The following is a 16,578-nucleotide window of genomic DNA, read 5'->3' on the forward strand; positions in this document are numbered from 1 at the left end:
AAACCTCATAGGATTATTGGGAGGAGTAAATAAAATAAGGCATGCAAAGTGTTTAGCTGTGCCTGATACATAGCAAGTGCCCAATAATTGTTAGCTGTTGAGATGATGATGATGATTAGAATGAATCAATCATGGAAGCAGGTAGGCGGGGTCTCGGTAAACTCCCATTGAACCTGGGTCTGTCTATTTCTGCATGGAGAAGATTCCTCAGCCACACAAAGCATTCAAATACTCGTCCAGAAGATAAGGGATTCCCACTGGGAGTCAGTCCTTCCCACCACCCACGTCTGAGTACGTGGCAAGACTGCTCTGAGAATCCGATTAACTGGTGGAGGAAGCTTGGCAGATGCGTCCAGCCCCCGAGGTACCCCTGCAAACCCAAACCACCTACCTGGGCTGTGGGAGGAGCACAGCAGGCCTGGAAGCCTTGCTGAGCATCTGACTGTGTCCTGGGGGGCTGGCTTCTTGTGACTCTATTTCCTAAGCCAAGTACTTACGGGCTTTAAGTGGTAGAGGCAGATGTCTCCACCTAAGGGCAGGAGGTTCACATTAAGGGTGTCAGCCCCAACCAGGTGGCTACCCTGGAACTTGGTATGGCAGTACAGTAAGGCTCCCTTTACTGAGCACCTACTACATGCCAAGTGCTTTTCAGATGACTGACATCCATCACTGCCCACCCCCACAGCCATTCTGCAAGACCCCAACTCATGTCTCAGGGAGGGCAGACTATGTAACAGACTGGACTGTCAGCTCCATGAGGACGGGGGCTGCACTGGCTAGTTTGTTGTCATCTCCCCAAAGCGCAGCATGTTGCCTGGCACACAGTAGGTGCTTCATGAATATGAGTTAATGGAGTGAATTTGATTGTGACTAGTTCTCCGCTGGGAAGGTCTGATCTGAGATACTGCTTTGAGTGAAAACATCCAGCCAGAAGGGCTCAAAATAACAATATGAATAGGAGCTCTGGAGTCAGAGAAAGGTATCAAAATCTTAGTTCTAGGGCAAGCTACTCCACCTTTCTCCAAATCTCACTGTTCTCATCTGAAAAACGGGGCAGGATTACTTATCTTATGGGGTTGTTGTGAGCGTTGACAAGAATGTACATAACTCCGTGAGCAAGAACCAGGCAGAGAGCTGGGCCTTCGTAAGTGGCAGCCGTTGCTATTACTATTGCTATGACAGTCATTCCCATTTGTGGGCAGCTCTACCTTTTCAAGGCCTTTTCACCAGGTCATCTCCCTTGACTCTCTGGGCCCTGGGCATGGTCTGGAGCCAATCACCATCAACACAGCTCAGAGCTTTGTCCGCCTGGAGCCTGCTCCCAGTCAGACTGGACCCAGCTCTGGTCCTCTGGTGGGTAACGTGCTGGGCAATCTTTGCTGCTTCTGTCTGGGTGGGGGCCCCTTGGCCGAGCTCCTGGGCTCCTGGGTACCATCAATCGCTGGGGCTCTCACCCAAGCATCCTCTGCCACACTCTGGCTTTCCATCAAGGTGTGCGTCTATCCTGCAAGCTGTGAGGCAAGGTGGAGGAAGAGAGAAAAGTCCCTATTTTGTAGACAAAGAACCTGAGGCTTCAGCTGAGAATTAATTACAGAGGCCAGAATCCAAGTAAGGTGTTCTGGCTGGAGCACATGGTGGGAATACATTCACTGGCCCTTCCTGGATATTAGAAATGTCCACGTGCCTTGCTCTGGCCAATGAAACATGAGTGAAAGTGATGTGTTACTTCCAGGTGGAAGTGTTTTAAGAGCCAGTGTGAAACTCACCACAATCTCTGTCTCCTACTGAAGGAGGTTCCATTGGCCTGGATCTCTGAGTGACTACAAAGATCAGAACCCCCTGCTCACCCACAGTGGACAGATGGCACAAGCGAGAAATGAACCTTTGCTGTGTTACACTGCTAAGATGTGGGGGATGTTTGTTACTGCAGCATAACCTCACCTATCCTGACTGATACAATGTGAATGTTTATAACGTTAGACAATTCACTTATAGAGCACTCTCTGGTGGCTTTATCCCAGGTACAGGAGGCACAGAGGTTGGTCAGTCACAATCCCTGCCCTCAAGGGGCTTGGAGTCTAGACACCCATTTGTAAGGAAGCTGCCCACACTGAACTTGAGGGAGGGGCAGGCCCGGGTGAGGGACACCTTGTGAATGGTTGCATATCCCCTAAGCAGTAACCCCCTGCTGTTTGCAACATGGCCCCAAAAGGAAATGAAGCTGTGAGATAGTTAATGCTACAGGCAGCTTTTCTTGGGGGAGGGGAAAAAAGGATGGGCTGCAGCTAGGAGGGGGCAGGGGGTGGGGGTAGGCTAGCTGAAGGATTCTGTACTCTGTGTGACTCTAGGCTTTATTGCTACATTTCATTACTTGGTCTCAAGGGAACCCAGAAAACAATTAGTGGATTCAACTGCATTAGAGTAATTCCTCTTTTACATTCCCCTAACTCAGATAATGACAGCTTTCCTGCAATTAGGAGAGGGTCTCCTTCGTGTGCAGATTAATTGGGTGTTAAACAAGCAGGGCTGCCTGAAACCAGACGGCTGAGCTGGAATGAATTAGATGTGAAACAGCAGCTCCGGGCAAAGGGTGAATAATTCATTCACAACCACAGCCAGCCAGCTGGAGACTTGAAGGTGCCCCATCAGTAACACAAGGCCAGGACTTGGGAGGGGGTTGTCTAGGAAGAGGGGGGAAGGCGGGTGTAGGAACAGAAACTGTGGGCCCCCACTCTGGTGGGAGGCTGATTTTCCCTCAACAAGATCCAGGGTCAAGGTCACCTATGTGTGTGTGGTGCTCTAATCCTAGATGCCAGCTCCCCGCCCTTTTTTTTTCTGGCCGTGCCGTGAATGGCTTGTGGGATCTTAGTTCTCAACCAGGGATCAAACCCAGGTGCTCGGCAGTGAAAGCGTGGAGTCCTAACCACTGGACCGCCAGGGAATTCCAAGCCAGCTCCCTTTTATAAAGCTTAAGACAGATTTTAGCATAATATAAATGCTCAGTAAGAATTACCAGGCTCTTATATGCCAGCATTTATATGCACTATTGCATTTAATCCTTACAACCTTGATGGCAATACTATTATCATTCCCTGTGTTTCACACGAGTCACCTGGAGTTCAGAGCGGGTAGGTGAACCTAGCAGTGCATGTGGGATTCAGACCAGATGCCCTGGCTCCACAGCCCACATATTTGCAGCACCTGAGCTGGGATCTTCTTGGTGGGGAAGAGCTGTGTGGCCCCGTCACCTAAAGACGCAAAGGCCTGCATCTGTGCCATCCTTCCCGCTGTGTCTGGCCCCTGTCTGTTGATGGGTGGGGACCGGGTGGTAAGTGGTAAAGCCCTGAAGGCCAGAGGCTCCCTGGATGGCTGGCAAGAGGACACGGCGGATGACAGAGAAAGAGAACACAGGAAGATGAGGGCCACGCTCAACACGCAGGAATGTGAGCCTACTTTTATGAGTGTGTGTATGTCCATGTTTTTATTCATTTTACTTCGTGGTCTGGGTGTCCTTGGGCCCGGGCCCCCCAGGGGGGCCATCAGGGAGGCCACGCACAAGCGCCCAGCTCTCCGGGTTCAGGACCCCTCAGTTCCCCTCTGCAGGTGGGTGTGTTTTGTTTCCAACTTCCCATTTCTATAAGCCACCAGGAGTTACCTTACATAATCTCCAGAAAGGAAGAGGGAAACGGGAAATAAACGGCTCTGAGGCCTGGCATCAGGGGCTCGCCGTCCACCTGGAGGAGCTGAGAAGGCCGGCAGGGCAGGCAGGGTTAGACAGGGTGCCTGTGCCCATGGCACGGGGAGCCTTCTTCTGCCCCAGAGAGCAAGTGGGCCCCAGCTCCCCCCACGTGAGAGCAGCTGCTGTTTACATTTGGAATAAGCCTCAGCCAACTAAGGGGCAGACCCCTTCTTGGAGTGTTCTTGACCAAGGTCAAGGCAAAGGGTTACCAGGGTCCTTTATTACCTCCTGTCCAGACACAGGGTGGGATGGGGTGTTATTAAGTAGGGGAAACTATCAGGCTGATCAAGAATAAAGACTCTTGTTCAGAGTCTTCTGGCCATGAGTTCCTCCTTCGGAAGGTGACCGGATGGGGAGAAAACCAGCTGCACTTTTGGCCGCTGGGCTTCTATTCAGATTCCTACCAAATTCTTGTTATTTGGGAAGCTTCCCATCCATTCAGCAGAGGCCCTTGGGGTCGGCTGAGTTGCTGCCGTGTGTGTGTGTGTGTGTGTGTGTGTGTGTGTGTGCGCGCGCACGCGCGCGCGTGAGAGACAGAATGTGTGCACGGGTGGAGGGGGGCCAACCACAAGCTGCCCAGCACTGACCACTCCCTGCTCCCAGCGCCTCCCTCTGCTGGACTATGCTCAGCTGTTCATTCGTCCCACAGTTCAGAGGCCGAGTGTCTAACCAGTCGATTCCAACACCTTAACCCGGCATTCGAGACCTGTGCCAGGCTCCTGTCCTAACCATTTCCCACATTCCACCTTGGTCCCCTCTCACAGGCTGCAGAAAAACTAGACTCAACGTTTTCAGACACTCTGAGAGCCCTTCCTCTTCCCTGCTGGCCGGACCCTCTGGAATTCCCCTCCCTCTAGATCCTCTGGAGGAGCCCCACCCACGTTCAAGGTCTGGGTCCTCTGCAAAGTATAGCACAGTTGTTATGAGCCAGGGCCCTGGAGCCAGACACCCTGGGGTCAAATCCTGGCTCTGGCTGTTAGGATCCGCCTGGCTTTCCCTCGCAGCCTCATTCAGTTTCTCATCCCGGAAGCAGGGAGAATAACAACTTCCCAGGGGGGTTGCCGGGAGACGGAGATCCTGCATAGTGCACGGCCCAGCACATGGGGAGTCTGCACCAGGCTCTTGAGCCTGTCAGCCCAAAGTCAAGTCCACCCACCTTCCCGAGCTCTCAGAATGTGCCGTGTGCCAGAGAGATGGTGGGGCACAGGCAGATCCCACCTACCTGGAATTCACCATCTAACGTGTGTGCCAGAAAGTAGGCACAAAATGACAAGCGCCTCCATCTACACTCACCATAGTTCCCTGTGCATAGCAGGTCCTCAGATTAGAGGAAGAAGCATTTACTGAGTCAACCCAAATTGCAGCAGGTACTTTCACATTCATCGTCTCATTTTACTCTCTTGAAGAGCCTTCGAGGTAAGTGTACTAAGCCCCACGTTCAGATGAGGAAGCTGAGGCTCAGAGAGGTTAAGTGACTTGCTCAAGGTGCCACAGCTCGTCAGTGATGAAGCTGGGACCCAGATCCAGGTCTGCCTGATACCAAAGCCCCAGTTCTCAGTGGTGGGCTATGAAGAGCCAGGGGAGGGAGCAGTGGCCAGGAAAGAGGCGGGAAGGAAGCTGCTTTGAGAACCACCCCGCCAAAGGCCGAGGGCAGGAACATCTCCCTCCCATCAGTTTCCAGCCTCACTTGCTGGAGGCAGCTGATGGGCGACCTCAATTCCAATGGCCGTGTCCAAATGATCAATGGTAATTAATTCAATTCGTTCAGGAGGGGAATTGGAGACTTGGCTTGTATTAATGATCTGAAGTTAACATGTAATTTATGCTAACTGGAGCCAAAGACATGCCTTTCTCCTCTAGACCACGTCATCCAGGTGATGAGGAGCCTGGCAGATGGGTCTGCTGCATGGATGGGGGGAAGGATGACCAGGAAAGGAGCAAAACGATGACAGCACAGAGGATGACAACTTTCCAGGGGCCTCCCTGGGGGCAACAGCTTTAGAGAGCAGGGGGCGAGTGCAGCCACCCCCAATACCAGCAGAGACACTTCAGCCTAAAAGCCGCTACAGGATGTGTTGACCAGGACCCAGCACTGGGCCGGCTGCCTCACCTCCATGCTCTCTGGCCTTTGACACTGCCCAGAGGTGACAAGAACCTCCTGCTGCAAATGGAGAGACCGAAGGCCATGGAGGCTGAGTCCTTACCCAACCCAGGCTCCCCAGCTGAGCAGAGGTAGGACTCAGACCCAGGTCTCAGCTGCCTGCAAAGCCCATGCCCTGCTTTATCCCCGAGTCAGCGTCAGGATCGCCGTTTGGCAAACATTTGCTCCCCTCGTCCTCCGCTGTGGACAGAAGGAGTGTAAGGGGCTGCGGGGACTGCCCCACCCCACTGACCTAGGGCTTGGCTGTCACTTGCTTTGACTAACAAAATGTGCGTTAAAGACTGCCGAAAATTCTTTGCTACTCCCCCCCATCCAGAGAAGGAATTCTTCCTGCTGCTGCTGTGCTACACCAGGAGAGAGGTTAGCCCGGGTCCCACGCACGGCGGACCACCCCAAGTGCCCTGAGCTCTGCACCTCACCCCCCTAACCCCTTGCTATGGCAGCCCCTGGTGACAGATCTGCCCCAAACCGGCATTCAGTCCTGGAGGCCTCACCGACCCGAGACCAGGGTAGGGGCCTTCAAGCTTTCCGCTGCATCAACACTGAAAATATGTGTTCGGATGGCATGACACACTCCCAAAGGTGTCCATAGTGGGTTGAATGGTGGCCCCCTCAAAAGATGTGTCCATTCAGAACCTGTGAGTGAGACCTGACTTGGAAAAGACCCTCCATGGAACAGTATTCCACTTCTGCAGGAACTCTGTGGCAAAGGCTACCAGTCATCACCCTACACCCATTCTCCCTCTGTCCTTGGTAACAGGTGCTGGAAAAGGTGTCTTTGCAGATGTGATTAAATCACACAAATGTAATTAATGAGGGATCCTGAGATGAGGTCATCCTGGATTTGAGCGGGCCCTAAAGCCACTGACACTGTCCTTAGGCGAGAAGAGATGACACAAAGGAGAAGGTGATGCGAAGACGAGGCAGGATGGAATGTCGCGTCTGCAAGCCTAGGACTGCGGCCGCCACCAGAAGCTAGAAGAGGCGCGGCTCCCCGCTAGAGCCTTCAGAGGGAACGCGGCCCTGCCAACACCCTGATTCCGGACTCTTCACTCCCCTCCCACTCAAGAACCCGCATCAGAACGCAAAGCCCATTTTTATAAGACTGTCTCACACCCACTCTAATTTACGTACGGAAGAAATAAACAATTTCCCAAATGACTGTTTTTTTCTTTTTCGAGCTGTTTTAAACTCTAAGATCTGGGAACACAGTCACAAGACTCGCGACCTCTAGTGCAAAACCTCTGGCCTGGGGGATGGCCTCCGGAAGTGTTTTCACCTGTGACAATGGGCCAGCCTTACCTTTCTCCTGAGCCATCTCTCGCAGACAGAAGTAGATGACTCTGGCTCCCAGGCTGAAGCCAATCAAGGTGACAGGCCGCTGGCCCTGGGGGAGAAAGGACACAGGTGTTGGGGGCATGGTGCACAGCCAGTTCTAGAAAAACATCAGCCCTGATGACGGTGGCCCTTGCACACTTCTCAGCACCTGCCTCCCGCTTAATGAATCACGCCTGTGCTATTCCCGGCCCCAGGCTCTGATGTCTCCATCAGGAGAGTCTGGGCCCTCATTTATGCAGGAGGGCACCTGCTCAGGAACCAGCTTCTTCCCAGGTTGACAGGTAGCATCTGGCTGGGTTAATTACCTGTTTTTTTTTTTTTTTTTTTTTTTTCAGTACGCGGGCCTCTCACTGTTGTGGCCTCTCCCGTTGTGGAGCACAGGCTCCGGACATACAGGCCCAGCGGCCATGGCTCATGGGCCCAGCCGCTCTGCGGCATGTGGGATCTTCCCTGACCGGGGCACGAACCCGTGTCCCCTGCATCGGTAGGCGGACTCTCAACCACTGCGCCACCAGGGAAGCCCAATTCCCTGGTTTTATCTCAAACCATTACCCAGTGGCCGTCGCTCCTTCCCCATCTACCTGTGGCAAATGACTGCAGTGAAGCGGGGCCCTTCTGGAGCCGAGAGAGGAGGCGGGAGGTACCCCGGGTGTGATGGGGAAAAAGGCAAAGAGTCACATGGTGGGGGGACACAACTGTTCTGTTCCTAGATAGGAAGTGGGGACATGAAATATTGGCCTTGTGCTATAAGAGGAGGTTGTAAGTTAGATGCGAAGAGGAATTTTCTGACTCAAGAACTTGTAGGAAAGGCAACTTGAAAAAGAAAGTCATGAGAGGTATTTGGGTACAACTTCTACATGGAGGGAGAGGGCGGGAGCAGATCAGTTCAAAGGTCCAGCTGGTCTCAGTACCCATTCCTTTCCCTTGCTTTTGGGCCGGTATATGTACCCACCCTCCCCCACCCTCCCCCCCACCTCCATTTACTGCCATGGAAGACCCTCCATTAAACAGTATTCCAATTCTGCGGGAACTCTGTGGCAAAGGCTACCAGTCATCACCCTACACCCATTCTCCCTCTGTCCTTGGTAACAGAACTCCTGAGTTTTTCTGAGCCCACAGCTACCCAGCCAAAAATGAAGTTTCTCCAACTGCCCTGTAGCCAGGGATAGCCGCAGGGCTGAGTCCTGGCCAAGGGATGTGAAAGGCCCTTCACTTCTACTTTCCTGCCTCGGACTGTCTGGAATGTGGATGGAACCCTAACTGTTTTACGTGGTATTTGGGCCACTGGAGATCTGCTCAGAGGGTAGCTCTAGACTTCTGGAAAGGAAGAGCTGGCCTTGTCCACACCTGCAGAGGCCTGTTAGTTCTCACCTGATTGCTTGCTAGAGATGCACAGTCTGTAATTCTTAGTGGTCCATCCCAGAACACTTTTTAAATCTTTTTGGCCACGCTGTGCTGCTTGCGGGACCTTAGTTCCCTGACCAGGGATCGAACCCGTGGCCCCTGCAGTAGAAGCACGGAGTCTTAACCACTGGACCGCCAGGGAAGTCCCCCTAGGGTGCTTTTATAACTTGAACTGGAGGAGCAATGACGACCACCCCCCACCCCCCCAAAGCCACGGGGCTACCCCCACGTGGGCTTGTCTTAGGTATGACGTCTGTGCACAAGTCAGCCCCCATGCGTCCCTGCTTCCTCGCACCCTGCCCGCTCCCCCCACCCCAGCTATTCCCAGGTACCTGCTGCCGGGAGAGCAGAATGTGGGCCAGGTGCTTGCCAACCTCTGCTGATCGATGGAGACACACACCCCAGGGGTTGTCGATGACACTGGCAATACTGAGGAGTGAGGCTGGCCAGGTCAGGGCAGCCACGAGGCCTGGGGAGGAGGGATATCGGTGATGAAGGCCGTGGTGGCAGGGCCGGGGGGTGGGGGGGGCGGTCCTTCTAGGGAAGTGATTGGCTGGCTAATGGATGCCTGAGTGAATGCATCCAGTCTCTAACTTGGAATCTGTAAGTTTTCCACGTGTGGTCAAACTGTTAAGTAGTACAGAAGAAAACTGAAGCTCACACATTTCTGATACATGGCCTAGATCCCTTATGTTGAAGTATCTGCCACGTGTGAGATTCCAGAGATGGCCCCAATTTGTCACTCCACCCTGTATCCTCCCACTTGGCCTCATAACTCTGCAGTGCCCCCTGCTCCTGCCCTGCCCATCCCCTCTAGGCTCTATCATGTGACTTGCTTTGGCCAATGAGATGTTACTGGATGAGAGGCTTGAAATGGACTTGTGCCTCTGGTGCACTTCTGTTGTGGGTGTGGGCTAGCCTGCGATCCCAGGACGGGGAGGAGAGACAAATGCAGCAGAGCCGAGTTGCCCTGGTTGCCCCAGGCAAGGCTGGCCTAGATCAGTGGACAGTCAGCTGACCCACAGATGCATGAGCAGGCCCAGCAAAGATCAGCCACATGAAGCCTCAACACTTCTGAGCTACTGTGATAAATGGTTGTTATTTTAAGTCACTGGGTTATGGGGTTGTTTGTTATGCAGCAATTGCTAACTGACATACTATGTGATAATGTGATGGGCTGTTTATCTGTCTTCTCCCTATGAAGACCATAAACTTTGCCCCTCTGTGTTTTTGGAGACCAGCACTGTGCCTGGCTCACTGGGGGCCTCAGGCATGCAAAGGTACAGAACCAGTGTGGCTTGGGAGGGGTGGGAATGCTGCTGGTGGGGGAGAGGGGAGGCTTACCAGACAACACTGTGTATTTTAGGGCCTCCTGGGCCACCATGTTGGCAAGACCACTGAGGATGGTCTCCAGGGCGTTGCCAAGCTCCATCAGGTAGTTGGCCTCCCAAGCCAGACAGTACTGCTCGCGGCTGTGGGCCAGGGCAGCCCATGGGGCGCTGAAGGTGCCTGGGGAGAGCACAGGTAGGTGGGGTCTCTCCTGTGATAGAGGAGGCCTCTCACCCTTTCCCAGACAGTCGGCGAAAGGGGCCCACTCACCCTTGCGGGGAGACAAGAGGCCCACCCCCGCCACTGAACGGCAGCTGATAGCAGAGCAGACACGTTCCCAGACAGAGCACAGGGCTGCGCTGTGGGACAGCAGGCTGGGGTTCGAGACCCAGCTCCTGCATTCATTAGCAGCTGGGCGACCCTGGGCACCCTGGGTCACTATCCCACGCTAAGCCTCACTTTGCTTAGCTGTCAAGTCGGGAGACTAGTATTGATCTCTTTTCATAGAGTAGTTATAAGAATTAAGTATTCCAATTACTGTGTGTGTAAAGTGTTATTTTCTCTCACTCTGCGGTAATTCTGGCATTGCGGATGCTAAGAGCACACAAGAGGAACACACGGGGCCACGAGCAGCTGGCTCCCTGAACCGGCTGCATCTCATTCAACAAACACTGCCTGGGAAATAGTCTGCAAATCTGGAGCAGAGGTGTTTGAGCCCAGCTCTGCCATGATCTCGCTGGCTCACCCGATTTTTCTGAGGCTCAATTTTCTCACTTAGGGACTGGAAATGGGATGATGATGACAGTACCGACCACGTGACCAACGTCAAGCAGGAAAATATAACCATGACTGTCTGCCCCCCTCCCTCCTGGTCCTCCCTCTGCCTTGAGGATGTTGTCACCTCCCCAGCAGGACATTCAGGCCCCCCCGTGACCTGGCCCCTGCCTCCCTCACAGCCTCAGCATCCATCAGGTTACCCTCCAGAAACATATGCTTTTGATTTTGTTTGTTCATTCGTTCATTCATTCATTCATACCACAAACCTTAACTGAGTACCTAGACTATGCCAGGCCAGGCGCTTGACCCTGAGGATATAGACACCCATCATCGTAGGAAATGTTTAGTGAGCAACTACTAAGTGCTGGGCAGCTCTGCGCTGAGGGGTTTCCCATGGACTCTCTGATTTACCTCAACACAGCCTCTGAAATGGGGTCCCATAATTAGCCCCATTTTATAGCTGAGGAGACTGAGCCATCCAGATAAAGAGCTCTCAGCCTGGGGAGGGAGAGGGCCATGCAAACATCATGCAGTCACTCATTTCTGGGCCGTGGGAGCACCGAGGGGCCCCGTGCATTTCTGCCCATGGCCCGAGTGACCTTCCACCCTTATTTGTCTCTGAGCTTCCAGCTCACTCGCCTTATCCCCGGGGAAGCTTCCCGGCCCCTTTGACAAGGGGGATCTAATGCACCTTGCACTTTTTCGTCCTGAGTTCTCATCACAGTCTGCAATTATCCATTTATTTTTGTGTCATCTGTTTAGTGCATGTCTGTCCTGCAGTCCGTCTGCCAAGCACTCAATTCCCAAAGCCTCATGAAAACAGGATGAATGAATGAACAGTGGAGCCAGCTTCCCAGAGCCTTCGGGTTCTGGCTCAGCCACATGCCTCAACCTGTCCGACTCAAAGGCCTCGTCCCTACCCGAGGGTGATCTGCTGACATACAGACCACTGAGGGGCTGTTCCCCGCTCTGCAGAGAGCCTGTCACAGCTCTGCAGCAGCTCAGGGATTAACTGTCTCTAGTTATGGAGGAGGAGACGGCCAGCCCGAGACAGGATGCGGGCACAGATTGTGTGTGTGTGTGTGTGTGTGTGTGTGTGGGTGTGTGTGTGGGTGGTGGGCTCTGGACAAGCAAGGCACACTGCCCTTCTGAGCCTCAGTTTCTACACCTGTTAAAATGGAATGATGACATCTGACTCACAGGTGTTGTGGGGATCATGGGAGAGGCTGCACGAAAGCATTATGTAAACTGTAAAGTGCAGTACTGCATTCTATCACCCTGTGGCCAAGAACATGGGCTACAGAGCCAGACAGAATGGGGGTGAGTCGTGCCCCAGTTCCTGACTAGTGAGGCGACCCTGGGCAGCCCTTATCAGCCTCGGTTTCCTCATCTGTAAAATGGGGGTGATAATGATGCCCATGTCCGTGGCTTGAAGTGAGGGACTAAGTGAGCCAATGCATGCAAAATGCCTGGCTTAGTGGTGAGCTACAAAGCCATAATCATGATTACAAACAATCCTATTTAATAAAGGGGCGGACCCAAGAAAGCCCATTTATTCCCATCACACACAGAAGCAAGCCTGTGATGACACGAGACTTTTTTCCTGGCCATCAAGGAGGCAGGACGAGGTGACTCATTTCCCTCCTGAACTGCATTCACCTGGCTTGGTTACATTTCTTGTAACCACCGCCTCTGCCTAGGGAGCATACTGCACGATAATACACCCCCCCCCACCGCCCACCGCCGCAAATGAACTTGGTTTTGCCCTGGGGCCAACCCAGCAAGGGGGTGGGTAGAACAACCATAAGGGCTTTGCTTTCCATACCGGTCAAATTCCTTCACTTAGACTCTTGCTCCTTCCTTCCTGTCTCAGTCTCTCTGTGGCATGGATGGTATCATGAAACAAATGAAGAGAAGCCCGTGAACTCTGGGTCAGGGGACCTGGGTTCGAATCCTGCACGTGCCACCTGTCTGCCATGTGATCCCTCTAGGTTTCCTCTTCGTCCAGATCAGGACAAGAGCAGCCCTCACCTCAGAGCATGGATGTGAGGGTCACTCGAGGAAACGTGCATCAAGCTCCCAGCGTGTGGGTGACATGCCTGACACATGGTGCTAGGTACTCAGTCACCGTTCGAGAGTCCCCTTTGGGGCCTGGCCCTGGTGCGCACGTACCAATAAGACTCTGGCGCCCAGTAATGCCTCTCAACAGAGCCTGGGCATTTTCTCACCTGCTTCCTCCTGTGCTGTTTAGAAGAGCTGTGGCTTCTGCCCTCGGATCCCAGCAATTTGGGAACCCAGGAGGCTGTGAGCTTGTGTATTTGGTCAGGACGCTCCAGACTCCCTGGCCCACCCTGCTCTCTCTCTGATGGACGACCTGCTTGCTGAGCCTCACACTGGGCACTTGCACAAGTGGGCCAACAACAAGCGGACCACGGCCTTATTCCTCTGTGCCACCCTGGTTAGAATCCCCCCAAAACACACACGTTCAAATTAGAGCCGTCAAGGGAAATAACGTTTGTGGAATGTCACTAAAAACCAGGTGCTTTCCACACGTTACCTTGTTTAATTTACTCTTTGTAAGTGCCCTGAAAGGCAAGGATGATTTCTTCTACGTTACAAATGAAGCAGCCAAGGCACAGAGAGGTGAAGTAAATTGCTTGAGGTCCCACAGCCTCAAGATGTACTGATTTCTCACTTATGTGTTGACACTCCTTTGCCATCTTCCACTTGCTCTGAGGATAAATTCAAACTCCTTGCCACAGCTCACATGCTCCTGTGTGATCTGGCCTCATCCACACACTCCTGTCTTCTAGCTCCTTGCTCAAGCCATCCTGTGCTTCTCTTGCACCACAAGGCCTTTCTACATGCTGCCCTTTTGCTTGGTATTCACTTCTTTCTCCTTCCTTCTCTGGCGACTTCCCAGCCAGTCCTTAGCCTAAATGTCACTTCCTCCAATAACTTTTCCCTCACTCCCCAGAAGCACTCTGTGCTTCCCCTATCGTGCCATCCATAAAGCTTCCCTGTAGTTACTTGCTCAATGATCTGTCTTCTGCCCTGGACCGTAGGTTCCATGGGAGCAGAGGCCATGACTGTGCTGCTCACTGATGAATTCCTAGGACCTGGCTCAGTGTCTGGCACATGCTCTATAAACTCCGTGGAAAGGATGGATTGATGGGTGGGTAGGTGGGTGGTTAAACGGGTGCATGGATGGATGGATGGATGGATGGATAGATAGGTGGATGCATGCGTGAATGGATGGATGGATAATGGATAGATGGTACATGGATGGATAGTTGGATGGATGGATGAACAGATGATGGATGGGAAGACAGATGTGGGATAAAGTCATCTCACCTCTCCGAGTCTGTTTCCTCCTCTGAAAAATAGGTCCTCCCTTCCCACCCCCTAAAGACATACACAGACAAGAGCCTAGGCCAGGGTCTGGCCCACAGCAACAGACCCAGCTCAGCCAACATCCACCCCCTTCTGCATCCTTTTCTGCCCCTGGTCCTCACGATATTTGCCAGATGCCAGCCATCCCGTGATGGCGATGGTGATGTGTAGCTGCCTGCCTTCTGTCAGAGGCAGAAATGTGAACTCTTCAATGGCCCCGACACGCTTCTTCATCTTGTATCCTAAAGACCCAGATACAAAAGTGAGAATGGGGGTCACTGGGGACCCTGGGGAATGTTAGAGTGGCTCTGTGTACTCACACACTCACAGTGACTGCCAACCGTGTGCCCTGTCCCTCAACAAATGTCTCGTTTTTGAACTCATGAAGGTCGGTGCCCTTATCGTCCTGACTACAGATGAAGGTAACAGGTTTCCAAAGGCTGGCTAGCCCCCAGCTGGCAAAGCTGGGGTTGAAACTCAGAGCCCAAGTTCATAACCGCCGCTCTGGCCTGATTCAGTGGGTACTACATCTTTCTCCCGCCCACGAACTTAGGAGTGTAACACATTCCTCTCAGTGAAAGTGGTTTGAGCTGACCAAGATTCTCAGTGTGGGAAGCAACATGCCACTTAACAGGAAACTGTGTGTGTGACTGGGGAACTACTGACACATATGATTTGGAAACACTCCCCCAAAGGATGCTGGTAAATGAGGGGTAGCCACGTGTTCTCTTACAAGAGGAAGCTCAACCGTCTCTGAGGCAGCCTGCCTGGAAACTTCTTAGGTGGTGACAAACAGGTCCAATCAGACCCTTTCTAAGAAGTCTACACCAGGTGCGGTTTCTCAAACTCAGCCTTCTCCCGAGCCATGCCAAGCCATCCACCCAGTTCTCTGCGAAGCTCGCTGTAAGTTCTGGCAGCGCTAGGACTCAGAGCGGGAAAAGCCATGACCTCTTCCTCCGTCTCCCAGGGGGCCCTCGCGGGTGGGCCACCATTCCTTTGGGACCTTACCTGTCAGGCCAGCTCCAGCTGCACCGAACAGCGAGGTCATGACAGCTATGCCGGCCGCTGAGCCCAGAGCCGCTGCCCCGGCACTGCCAATGATCGTCGCGGCTCCGGCAGCAACAAGGGGGGCAGCCAGACCCCCAGTCACGCCTGCGAGGAAAGTGGCCCGTGGTGGGTAGAGGTGGGAGTGAGGACGGGGCCTGCTGCGTTCCTCCTCCACCGGCCTCCCACTGCCTCTCATGGACAATGCTAGTGAACACACCTACTACGTGCACGCGGGGAGGGGTGGGCTCCCAGCTGATCCCCCTGCACTCCCCACTCTTGCTCCCAGCCTGGCATCATCCCTCACTCCGTGCTGCCCTGGCCAGTGCCACCATCTCATCTTACCGATCACTGTCCCGCCTCCCAGCGTCGCCAGGCCTATCAGGAGATAGCGCTTCCACTTCCTCCGGTTTTCTTTCTTCTTCCGGGATGCCTCGGCCGTTCTGGCGGCGGGAAGAGGATGCTCTCTAGGACTGGCTGTGTCTGGGATCCCTTGACACCTCCCCGCCTCACCAACCCCCAAACTGGGATCAGTGCCGTGTGCTCTGTCATGCACAGCGAGGTTACCTTGGACCCATCGATGGTTTTAAAAAGCTGAAAACATTCTAAAACCCAGCTGGGGAATCCTAGTACGTGGGATGTGCTACTTACCCAACGGATCCATCCTAACAGGGTTGCAATTTGAATAATGAAAAGACAAAATAATAATAATAATAATGGCAAAAGAAGCACAAAAATATCTTTATACAGATGGACCCAGAACGAGTACCAGATAGAGTCACAGACATCATCACCTCACTCCTTCCTTCCCCTCCCCCCACTCCGCCATCTGAGCCCACCTCCCTCTGGAAGGAATTCGGAAACCAATTTCCTTCAGATTTATCTTTTCAAAGAGGGGTTAGAGAAATGTCTATACTGGAGACCTTGGCCTTGGGGCAATAGCTAGAACCGTTCAGACTTGAAATTTGAAAGTGACAAAATGTAGCAGAAGGGAAGCATTTAGAGTAAACTGGGGTCAGGTGAATCCTGAGAATGGCCCAGGAGAGTCACTAAACGCAACTTTCCCGTCCAACATCTGGCCCCCGGTGCTTTGGGGCAATAATGAGAAGGATGGGAGACAAGGGTGGGGCAGTGCGGTCACTACCAGTGGGAACTCTGAACTGAACTTGGAGTTTGGACAACAACTCAACGTATAGAGCTGATGGCAGATGACGATGATGATAAAAGAAGGGTTAATATTTATTGAGGACTTCCAACATGCCTGCCACTGTGCTTTGCACTTCGAATGGTTTATCTTATCCTAGAAGCAGTTTTATTATTGTCTGCATATCACAGAGGAGGTCACAGATAAGAGTACCCTCCTCCTGAGCGGCCGTGGGGATCAGCAAAAACA

General features: G+C 53.0%; 1 protein-coding gene across 20 annotated transcripts in view; it reads right to left on the bottom strand.

Annotated features, from left to right (window-relative positions):
• Positions 1-16,578, bottom strand: part of TMCO4 (transmembrane and coiled-coil domains 4) — a 98,728-nt gene that overhangs the window by 37,347 nt on the left and 44,803 nt on the right. For 14 of the 20 annotated variants that reach the window (XM_082614829.1, XM_082614828.1, XM_082614831.1 and 11 more), the window contains 6 exons: positions 15,531-15,628; positions 15,150-15,293; positions 14,264-14,383; positions 9,987-10,151; positions 8,975-9,111; positions 7,203-7,287 (listed from right to left, as the gene is read on the bottom strand). In XM_082614829.1, coding sequence (XP_082470955.1) covers positions 7,203-7,287; positions 8,975-9,111; positions 9,987-10,151; positions 14,264-14,383; positions 15,150-15,293; positions 15,531-15,628 — 749 coding nt within the window. The remainder of the gene's footprint in view (positions 1-7,202; positions 7,288-8,974; positions 9,112-9,986; positions 10,152-14,263; positions 14,384-15,149; positions 15,294-15,530; positions 15,629-16,578) is intronic. The other 6 variants (XR_014293486.1, XM_082614822.1, XM_082614823.1 and 3 more) reach the window with 1 other exon arrangement.

This window comes from Mesoplodon mirus (genome assembly GCF_964341445.2).
Source record: "Mesoplodon mirus genome assembly, chromosome: 3".
In the NCBI taxonomy this organism is placed as follows: Eukaryota; Metazoa; Chordata; class Mammalia; order Artiodactyla; family Ziphiidae; genus Mesoplodon; species Mesoplodon mirus.